We start from the raw sequence: 10,951 nt of genomic DNA, 5'->3' as shown, positions 1-10,951 counted from the left end.
TGATAGGAGTCGCACGTATCTCATTCTCAGGGCACACCAGATGGGCCAGACATCGGGTTGGCATAGATCCTGGTTGCCTAGGGGGCGCCAGACATCGCCCAGGTTGGACCAACACTCAGAGGAGCTCTGGCCCGGGGGTTTAAAATAAAGATGACCCTTGAGTCTGCAGAACCCACAGGAAAAGGCTTAGGTGGCAAATGTTAAAAGCAAGGTTGGGCCTTGCTGGAGGAGTTTTATTCAAAGCGAACTGTCAAGGGGTTACCATAACACCCAACCGCGTAAGGAACATAAAATCAAGGAACATAACACCGGTATGATGGAAACTAGGGTGGCAAGAGTGGAACAAAACACCAGGCATAAGGCCGAGCCTTCCTCCCTTTACCAAGTATATAGATGCATTAAAGTAAATAAGATATAATAATGATATCCCAACAATATCCATGTTCCAACATGGAACAAACTTGATCTTCACCTGCAACTAGCAACGCTATAAGAGGGGCTGAGCAAAAGCGGTAACATAGCCAAACAACGGTTTACTAGGAAAGGTGGGTTAGAGGCTTGACATGGCAATATGGGAGGCATGATATAGCAAGTTGTAGGTAACGCGGCATAGCAATAGAGCGAGCAACTAGCAAGCAAAGATAGAAGTGATTTCGAGGGTATGGTCATCTTGCCTGAGATCCCGCAAGGAAGAAGAACGGGTCCAAGAAGAAGGCAAACAGACGTAGTCGAACGCATCCTCACAACTCCGGAACGGAACCGAAGCTAACGAGAGAAGCAACCTAGAAAGAAGCAAGCAACATAGTAAACAACCATCACATAAACATGGCATAATGCACAATCAAGTATGATGCATGTCCGGTTTAATGAGGCATGGCATGGCAAAGTGCACAAACAACACTGCAAGTTAAGTGGAGCTCGATATGCATCAAGATGCATATTGACAAAACACCACATTACTTATTTAGTACCCTCTCGTTTATGTACCCAACAATATTAAATGTTGTTAAACATGGCAAGAGGGGAATCATATGAAAAGCTACATATCTAGGCAAGTTTAAATGAGGCCGCAACAACAAGCAACAAGTCCGGAAAATCCTCATATGCAAAAATATGGATTTGGTATGTTTTGTCCTAAAGCATATTTTAGAGTTGTTAAACATGCAAAGTAAGTACACCATGTTTTTCTATGCATTTTTCTACCCCATTCACATATAAAGTTTATTTAAATCCGAGCTACAATTATTTAGTTATGAATTAAAGCATTTTAACATGGCATTTGAACAAATTTAAACAAACATCAATTTAAACATTTCAAACATGCATGGAAGTGGCATATTATGAAAGTAGATGAAATTCTAAGCAAGTTACATATATAAAACATTTTAAACCGATGCACGGTTCATGAGTTATTAAATGCATGAAGTTAGGGGTTTTTATGTAAAAAATGCAGTCTAAGATTAATTAAGCAAATTCGTTCGCGGGAAAAAAACAGTGACTCGGGCTGAATCTGGACAGGAAGCCCAACAGAGGGAAAAAGAAAAAAAAGGAGGGACGCTGGGGTGGCCTTACCATGGGCCTTGGCCCATCTACTAAGGAGGTGGTAGAGGCAGACGTCTAGTGGAGCGCTGGCTGGGCCGACTTGGCGTTGGCTGGCCCAGATGCGCGAGGCGGGGAGGCTACGGGCGTCGCCCTCTGTTCGACAGAAACACAGAGGACCAGCGGCGCTGGAGCTCGCGACGCTGGCTCGCGAGGGACTCCGGCGAAGCAGAGAGGCAGGGGACGGACACGGGAAAGCGAGGGAGGCCCGGATCCTCCAAATCCGGTGGCGTTGGGCTTGTGGAGGCCGGCGGCGAGCTACACAACCATGGAAGCTGTTGTTGTCTGAAGGAAAAAAGGCAAAGAAGTTCAGAGGGGAAACAAGGGAAGAAGAGGGACCGCAGGGACATGACAGGAGCGCGACGGCCTGAGAGAACCTACGGTTCGACAGCGAAGAGGCCAGGAAGAGAGCGGGTCCGGCGGGGCGCTTGCCGACGCGGCTGCCGGAGAAGAACGACAGATGGCGCGGGCGGTCATGGGGTTTCCGTCGGGCGGTAGGGATGGAGCAGTCGCGAGGGATTCCCTCCCTGGAACGAGGCGGATACAAGGGGAAGCGAGAGGAAGGCAGCGGCGACGAGGACGACCATGGATGTTCTGGAGATGGTGTTGAGGCCGTCGGGGATGGAGGTGCTGGCGGCAAGGTTCGATGAAGGCCGCAGAGGCAAGGTGCATCAGCTCGGTTCCGTGGAGATGCTCTAGCACGAGAAGATCGAGCGCTCCTCGCTCGGGGATGCGCTGCTCGAGGAGGAGAAACTGCAGATGCGGGTGGGGCAGGGGAGGAGCTTGAGTGTGTTGGAGGAGGTCCTGCTGGAGGTGGTCACCGGCGACGTTTGGGTGTCCCGGCGAGCTACGGCTCGTAGCCGGCAGCAACGAGAACGGAGGAGAGGTGATGCTCGGGCAAGGAGGCCTTGGGCACGGGCGCAAGGAAGCTTCAGATCGGGAGCTCCTCTGCCGATCTTATTTGGAGGAGGAGGCACCGTCAAGGTGGATCGAGTTGGGTGCTGGTTGCGGGAGCTCGAGGATTGAGGAAAGAGGAGGCCGATGGAATTTTGGATCGGGGGCGGACGAGGCTAGTGATTGGCCCGGTGGGGAATGGGAGGATCCCGAGGTGGGAGATGCTGGCGGCGGCTGCGGGGGACAAAGTCCCTAGGTTTTAGGGTTTGCCCAAAATATACTAGGGGTGGAGTCCATATATGGAAAAGAGGGGAGTTGGGTCATCCGATCGAAATCCGACGGTCGGCAATAAAATGCTTTGGGAGTCCAAACAAATAATCGCAGATGTTTTAGGGATGTTTGGGGATGATCCGGACCCAACGGTAACGATAGTCCGGTTCGGGTTCGGAGAAGTTTCGGACACGGGCGAGGGGTCGATGCACTATGCAAAGAGGGTTAGGTGGACGAGGTCAAGTGTGTGGTTTGACTGATAAGAGGGAGGAGGAATGCAACCCGGCAACCATTTCCGGAGACCGAAAACGTCCGACGATAGACCGGCTATATTGCCGCTATAGTTATCTGTTGGGGCATCAAATGGACTCCAAACGTGATGAAATTTGATAGGCAGTCTACCTACACTATAATAAGACCGCACGCCAACTTTCATCCCATTTCGAGAACATTTTTCGGCCACTTATAAAATAATATTTCATAGGTGCCGCGGGCGCGTGCAAGTGTGTCTGGGCTCAGAACGGACAACAGAAAGAACGAGGAGACCGGGACGGATGCAAGTTTTGAAAACATGCAGATGCGATGCACATGATGACATGGAAAGATGCAACACACAAGCGAACGACATGGCAACAACAGCGAATAACTGGAAGACACCTGGCGCATCGGATTCGGGGCGTCACACACACCATGGACCAAAGGTAGGCAAGTCTGGGTACCCCAGTTCCCAGGATGCCGACAGTAGCCCCCGGTCCCAAGGGGTGCTCGGATTTGGCTTCGAGGCGAAGCCAAAGGGAAAGTGCGGAGCACCGCGGGCCCCAACCACCCGCGGCCTTGATTGACGCATGGCGATTGACAGGACGTGGGCATCTCCGCTTCCCCATGCTACCTTGGCAACCGTTCAGCTTGACGAGTCCCTGCTGCATGTGGAAAAAATCTTCATTACCTACGATCGTGGAGGACGACGGTCGGCCTATTTATGGTTATAAATGAGGGAGGGGGGCAGAGCCCCCATCACTCATCTCTTCCTCCATTCCGCCTGCTTCTTCTTCCTCTTTGCTCCACCACCTTGCAATGACACTCATGGCGCCGACAAAGAGATTCTCGGCCGCAGAGAAGGGGAAGGCTCGCCAGGAGGGGCCCGACTCGCCACCGCCTAAGAGGGGGCGTGGTCACCCACGCAAGCACGCCGCAACCCCTGCTGTGGTCCCTCGTGGGCGCGGATGAACTTCCTCGGGGTCCGGCGCCGTCCCTGGCGATCGCGGAAACGTCTCTTCGCACGGCGGGAGCTGCCCGAGACGCGGCAGTCCCGCCCATGAAGGGAGGCGCGCTATGGTCGCTCGGTCTTCCCGGCCGCACTTCCACTCATCAGAGGTGTTGCCGGAGTTTGTCGTGTGGTCGAAGAACCCAACCGGTACCTGGCTTCAGCTTCCGTGCTCCTTTGCCGGTGAGCTATCGGCCTTGGGTCCTGGCGGCCTCTGGCTGCAGGCCGACGGCTACTGCAGCAAGGCTTCATGGGTCGCGGTGGAGGTCTCCGTCACGGGCAACATAGCCCTGGCCCGCGGCTGGCAGACGTTTGCCCGCGCGTGGTCTGATCAGGCGGTGCACCCTCCACTTCAAGTACGATGGTGCCACGACCCTCTTCGTGAGGGTGTTCGGGGAAGACGGTCGCCGCACCGGGTGCTGCCCTGAAGACAACGATGGTGACGAAGTGCTCGGCCTTGGCGATGGCCGTGAAGAGGATGAGGGTGAACTCGCCCTCGGCGACGGCCGCGGCTCGTCCAGCAGCAGCAGCTCCTCCTCCAGCGAAAGCTCCAGCAGCGGTGGCTACGACCAGCCGCCGCGTCGCCGGGCTCGCTTCGAGGACGGTGACAAGTCATCCCGTCGCCGCACCCCAGGGAAGCGCGACGAGGGCTATGGCTGAGTCTGGGGGCGCTAGGGGCCGATCCTCATGAGCAGCCGCGTCATAGGAGCCGCTTTTGCCTGTCCTTTCCTTTACTCCTGTATTACAAGAAACAAGTATGGGGCCCTGCGAGGGCGTGTAATGAACTGTGGTGCTTATGCTGCTTTGTGCTATGTTTATTGTTTCTGGGTTGTGTTGTGGAATCTGTGCTTTATGCAGGCGTAGAGGAATAACTTAGCTTGATACTTCCGAGGTAGCTTCCATCTTGTGAGGGCGCGTGCCTCCTGGCATCTGGCGGGGCTTCCCTGCCGCCGACTCGGGCGACATCGCGAAGCTGCAGAAATTCGTTAGGAAATCCTTATCCCTCTTTGCGCGAGGCCTTAGGCATGGGCTGATCATGGCCTAGCGCACCACGTCGCGGTACCCGTGGGACACAGACTTAAAAAACAAGGGGGGGTGCAGCGATCACAAGCTCAATCGAGGGCGCCTCATGAAGACTAGGGGAGCGCGCACACACGTACACCTGTCCAGCCCCTCGCGAGGCATGCGAGGGAGAGCGTTGGGCAACTACCGCCCTCCCTGGCGCAAAACAAAGAACCGAGGGAAGCATCAGAGAGAAGAGAGGATCCAACCAAGCCATCAAGAAACGCCAGAACTTCAAATCCCATTAAAAGGGGGGGCAAGCCAACTACAGAAAGCAAATGAACAACTGTGTCTGGCATCTAGTCTAGTCTTCTCACTAGCGTGGAGCTAAGTGCTACCACTAGGACATGGGAGGGAGCCCCCAAGGCCCAAGAGAGGCACTCCGGAGACTCCGGGGCGTCTACAGCCCCACTCATTATTACATGAGACTGTCACGAGTGGAGACCTTCACAGGCACTGGGCCTTGCTTCATGGGTAGAACTTCTGGAGGTGCTGGGTGTTCCAGGCATTCTGGATGGGGATCCCGTCCTGTGTCTCCAGGTGTGCGATGCCAGGCCTAGAAACGCGGGCAATCCTAAACGGGCCCTCCCAACTGGGTGAGAGCTTATGCAACCCTTCCTTGGAGAGCACCCGCCTCAGGACGAGATCGCCCACCTCGAGCGTCCTGGAGCGGACGCTGCGATAGTGGTACTGTCGCAGCACCTGCTGGTATCTCGCCGCCCGAAGTGTGGTTTGACAGAGGCGTTCCTCCCCCAGCACGAGGTCCATCCCCTGCATGGCGTCCTGACATGCCTCGTCAAACACCAGGACCCGCGTGGAGCGATGCTTGACCTCGTGAGGGAGAACTGCTTCGGCTCCGTAGATGAGGAAGAATGGGGTCTCACCTATTGGCTTGGTGGTGGTGCCGTGGATCGAACATAGCATGGACTGGAGCTCATCGTGCCAGCCCCTACCGCAGGGTGCTACCTCTTGAGCACTGCGTTCGTTTTCCCTTGAAGAGGAAAGGGTGATGCAGCAAAGTAGCGTAAGTATTTTCCTCAGTTTTTGAGAACCAAGGTATCAATCCAGTAGGAGATCACTCTCAAGTCCCACGCACCTACACAAACAAATAAGAACCTCGCAACCAACGCGATAAAGGGGTTGTCAAGCCCTTCACGGTCACTAACGAGAGTGAGATCTGATAGATATGATAAGATAGTATTTTTTGGTATGTTTATGATAAAGAGAAATAAAAATGCAAAGTAAAATAAACGGCAAAGGAAATAACTAAGTGTTGGAAGATTAATATGATTAAAGATAGACCCGGGGGCCATAGGTTTCACTAGTGGCTTCTCTCAAGAGCATAAGTATTATGGTGGGTAAACGAATTACTGTCGAGCAATTGATAGAATTGAGCATAGTTATGAGAATCTCTAGGTATGATCATGTATATAGGCATCACGTCCGCGACAAGTAGACCGAAACGATTCTGCATCTACTACTATTACTCCACACATCGACCGCTATCCAGCATGCATCTAGAGTATTAAGTTCATAAGAACAAAGTAATGCTTTAAGGAAGATGACATGATGTAGAGGGATAAACTCATGCAATATGATATAAACTCCATCTTTTTATCCTCGATGGCAACAATACAATATGTGTCGGTTCCCTTTCTGTCACTGGGATCGAGCACCGCAAGATTGAGCCCAAAGCTAAGCACTTCTCCCATTGCAAGAAAGATCAATCTAGTAGGCCAAACCAAACTGATAATTCGAAGAGACTTGCAAAGATAAACCAATCATACATAAAAGAATTTAGAGGAGAATCAAATATTGTTCATAGATAATCTGGATCATAAACCCACAATTCATCGGATCTCGACAAACACACCACAAAAGAAGATTACATCAAATAGATCTCCAAGAAGATCGAGGAGAACTTTGTATTGAGATCCAAAGAGAGAGAATAAGCCATCTAGCTAATAACTATGGACCCGTAGGTCTGAAGTAAACTACTCACACATCATCGGAGAGGCCATGGAGTTAATGTAGAGGCCCTCCGTGATCAATGCCCCCTCCGGCGGAGCTCCAGAAAAGGCCCCGAGATGGGATCTCTCGGGTACAGAAGGTTGCGGCGGTGGAATTAGGTTTTCGTGGTGCTTCTGGATGTTTGGGGGGTACGTGGATATATATAGGAGGAAGAAGTACGTCGGTGGAGCAACGGGGGGCCCACAAGGGTGGAGGGCGCGCCCAGGGGGGTAGGCGCGCCCCCTGCCTCGTGGCCTCCTCCGTTGTTTCTGGACGCCCACTCCAAGTCTCCTGGATAACATTTGTTGAGAAAATCACGTTCCCGAAGGTTCCATTTCGTTTGGACTCCGTTTGATATTCCTTTTCGGCGAAACCCTAAAATAGGCAAAAAAACAGCAATTTGGGCTGGGCCTCCGGTTAGTAGGTTAGTCCCAAAAATGATATAAAAGTGTAAAATAAAGCCCATTAACATCCAAAATAGATAATATATTAGCATGGAGCAATCAAAAATTATAGATACATTGGAGACGTATCAAGCATGCCCAAGCTTAATTACTGCTCGTCCTCGAGTAGGTAAATGCTAAAAGAAGAATTTTTGTTGTGGAATGCTTTCTAACATATTTCTCAATGTAATTTTCCTTATTGTGGCATGAATTTTCAGATCTGAAAGATTCAAGATAAAAGTTTAATATTGACATAAAAATAATAATACTTCAAGCATACTAACTAAGCAATTATGTCTTCTCAAAATAACATGGCCAAAGTAAGTTATCCCTACAAAATCATATAGTCTGGCTATGTTCTATCTTCACCACACAAAATATTTAAATCATGCACAACCCCGATGACAAGCCAAGCAATTGTTTCATACTTTTGATGTTCTCAAACTTTTTCAATCTTCACGCAATATATGAGCATGAGCCATGGATATAGCACTATGGTGGAATGGAATGGTGGTTGTGGAGAAAACAAAAAGGGAGAAGATAGTCTCACATCAACTAGGCGTATCAATGGGCTACGGAGATGCCCATCAATAGATATCAATGTGAGTGAGTAGGGATTGCCATGCAACGGATGCACTAGAGCTATAAGTATATGAAAGCTCAACAAAAGAAACTAAGTGGGTGTGCATCCAACTTGCTTGCTCACGAAGACCTAGGGCATTTTGAGGAAGCCCATCACTGGAATATACTAGCCAAGTTCTATAATGAAAAATTTCCACTAGTATATGAAAGTGATATCATAGGAGACTCTCTATAGGAAGAACATGGTGCTACTTTGAAGCACAAGTGTGTAAAAAGGATAGTAGCATTGTCCCTTCTCTCTTGTTCTCTCATTTTTTATTTGGGCCTTTTTTCTTTTCTTTTTCTTTTTGGCCTCTTTTCTCTCTTTTTTCGTCTGGAGTCTCATCCCGACTTGTGGGGGAATCATAGTCTCCATCATCCTTTCCTCACTTGGGACAATGCTCTAATAATGATGATCATCACACTTTATTTACTTACAACTCAATACTTAGAACAAAATATGACTCTATGTGAATGCCTTCGGTGGTGTACCGGGATATGCAATGATGCATGAGTGACATGTATGAAGAATTATGAATGGCGGCCTTGCCACATATACAATGTCAACTACATGATCATGCAAGCAATATGACAATGATGAAGCATGTCGTAATAACGGAACGATGGAAAGTTGCATGGCAATATATCTCGGAATGGCTATGGAAATGCCATAATAGGTAGGTATGGTGTCTGTTTTGAGGAAGGTATAAGGTGGGTTTATGGTACCAGAGAAAGTTGCGCGATACTAGAGAGGCTAGCAATGGCGGAAGGGTGAGAGTGCGTATAATCATGGACTCAACATTGGTCATAAAGAACTCACATACTTGTTGCAAAAATCTATTAGTTATCGAAACAAAGTATTACACGCATGCTCCTAGGGGGATAGATTGGTAGGAAAAGACCATCGCTCGTCCCCGAGTGCCACTTATAAGGAAGACAATCAATAAATAAATCATGCTCCGACTTCATCACATAACGGTTCACCATACATGCATGCTACGGGAATCACAAACTTCACCACAAGCATTTATCAAATTCACAACTACTCAACTAGCATGACTCTAATATCACCATCACCATATCTCAAAACAATTATCAAGTATCAAACTTCTCATAGTATTCAATGCACTTTTATGAAAGTTTTTATATTATAGCAAATTTCTATGTTGTTCTAAAGGACTCTCAAAATAATATAAGTGAAGCACGAGAGAACAATAGTTTCTATAAAACAAATCCACCACCGTGCTCGAAAAGATATAAGTGAAGCACTAGAGCAAAAACTATATAGCTCAAAAAATATAAGTGAAGCACATAGAGTATTCTAATAATTTTCAAATCATGTGAGTCTCTCTCAAAAGGTGTGTACAGCAAGGATGATTGTGGTACAATAAAAAGCAAAGACTCAAATCATACAAGACGCTCCAAGAAAAACACATATCATGTGGTGAATAAAATATAGCTCCAAGTAAAGTTACCGATAAACGAAGACGAAAGAGGGGATGCCTTCCGGGGCATCCCCACGCTTAGGCTTTTTGGTGTCCTTGAATTTTACCTTGGGTTTCCATGGGCATCCCCAAGCTTAGGCTCTTGCCACTCTTTGTTCCGTAATCCATCAAATCTTTACCAAAAACTTGAAAACTTCACAACACAAAACTCAAAATAGAAAATCTCGTGAGCTCCGTTAGCGAAAGAAAACAAAACACCCCTTCAAGGTACTGTAATGAACTCATTCTTTATTTATATTGGTGTTAAACCTACTGTATTCCAACTTCTCTATGGTTTATAAACTCTTTTACTAGCCATAGATTCATCAAAATAGGCAAACAACACAAGAAAAACAGAATCTGTCAAAAACAGAACAGTTTGTAGTAATCTGTAGCTAACGCAACTCCTGAACCCCATAAATTCTAAAATAAATTTCTGGACGTGAGGACTTTATCTATTAATCATCTGCAAAAATAATTAACTAAATAGAACCTTCCAAATAAAAATGGCAGCAATTCTCGTGAGCGCTAAAGTTTCTGTTTTTTACAGCAAGATCAAAAAGACTTTCCCCAAGTCTTCCCAATGGTTCTACTTGGCACAAACACTAATTAAAAATAAAAACACAACCAAAACATAGGCTAGATAAATTATTTATTACTAAACATGAGCAAAAAGCAAGAAATAAAAATAAAATTGGGTCGCCTCCCAACAAGCGCTATCATTTAACGCCCCTAGCTAGGCATAAAAGCGAAGATAGATCTAGGCATTGCCATCTTTGGTAGGCAATCCATAAGTGACTCTCATAATAGGTTCATATGGTAATTTAATTTTCTTTCTAGGAAAGTGTTCCATGCCCTTCCTTAATGGAAATTGGAATTTAATATTCCCTTCCTTCATATCAATAATTGCACCAATCGTTCGAAGGAAAGGTCTACCAAGAATAATAGGACATGAAGGATTGCAATCTATATCAAGAACAATGAAATCTACGGGCACATGGTTCCTATATGGAACAATAATAACATCATTAATTCTTCCCATAGGTTTCTTAATAGTGGAATCCGCAAGGTGCAAGTTTAAAGAACAATCATCAAAATCACAGAAACCTAGCAAATCACACAAAGTTTTTGGAATCGTGGAAACACTAGCACCCAAATCACACAAAGCATAGCACTCATGATCTTTAATTTTAATTTTTATTGTAGGTTCCCACTCATCATAAAGTTTTCTAGGGATAGAAACTTTCAACTCAAGTTTTTCCTCATAAGATTGCATCAAAGCATCAATGATATCTTTAGTAAAA

At 47.5% G+C, this 10,951-nt stretch overlaps 1 protein-coding gene across 1 annotated transcript; it reads right to left on the bottom strand.

The window, feature by feature from the left end:
* Nucleotides 1-738: 738 nt before the first annotated feature.
* On the bottom strand, nt 739-4,993 carry LOC119283567 (protein IQ-DOMAIN 14-like). Its single transcript, XM_037563051.1, has 4 exons — nt 4,948-4,993; nt 1,981-2,403; nt 1,573-1,884; nt 739-782 (listed from the first exon to the last, which is right to left on the bottom strand). Exons 1-4 carry the CDS (start codon nt 4,991-4,993, stop codon nt 766-768), a joined length of 798 nt encoding a protein of 265 aa, XP_037418948.1. The 3' UTR covers nt 739-765.
* Nucleotides 4,994-10,951: the final 5,958 nt, after the last annotated feature.

Source organism: Triticum dicoccoides, chromosome 4A (assembly GCF_002162155.2).
Source record: "Triticum dicoccoides isolate Atlit2015 ecotype Zavitan chromosome 4A, WEW_v2.0, whole genome shotgun sequence".
Taxonomy (NCBI): Eukaryota; Viridiplantae; Streptophyta; class Magnoliopsida; order Poales; family Poaceae; genus Triticum; species Triticum dicoccoides.
This window is presented reverse-complemented; position numbering and strand designations above follow the sequence as displayed.

Coding starts and splice junctions, on each gene's coding strand:
- LOC119283567 (XM_037563051.1), bottom strand. CDS start 4,993: ATGTCGCCCGAGTCGGCGGCAGGGAAGCCCCGCCAGATGCCAGGAG. Junction 2,404..4,947: donor GCCCCGCCAGATGCCAGGAG/GCACGCGCCCTC, acceptor CACCTCCAGCAG/GACCTCCTCCAACACACTCA. Junction 1,885..1,980: donor GGCCTCTTCGCTGTCGAACC/GTAGGTTCTCTC, acceptor TTTTTCCTTCAG/ACAACAACAGCTTCCATGGT.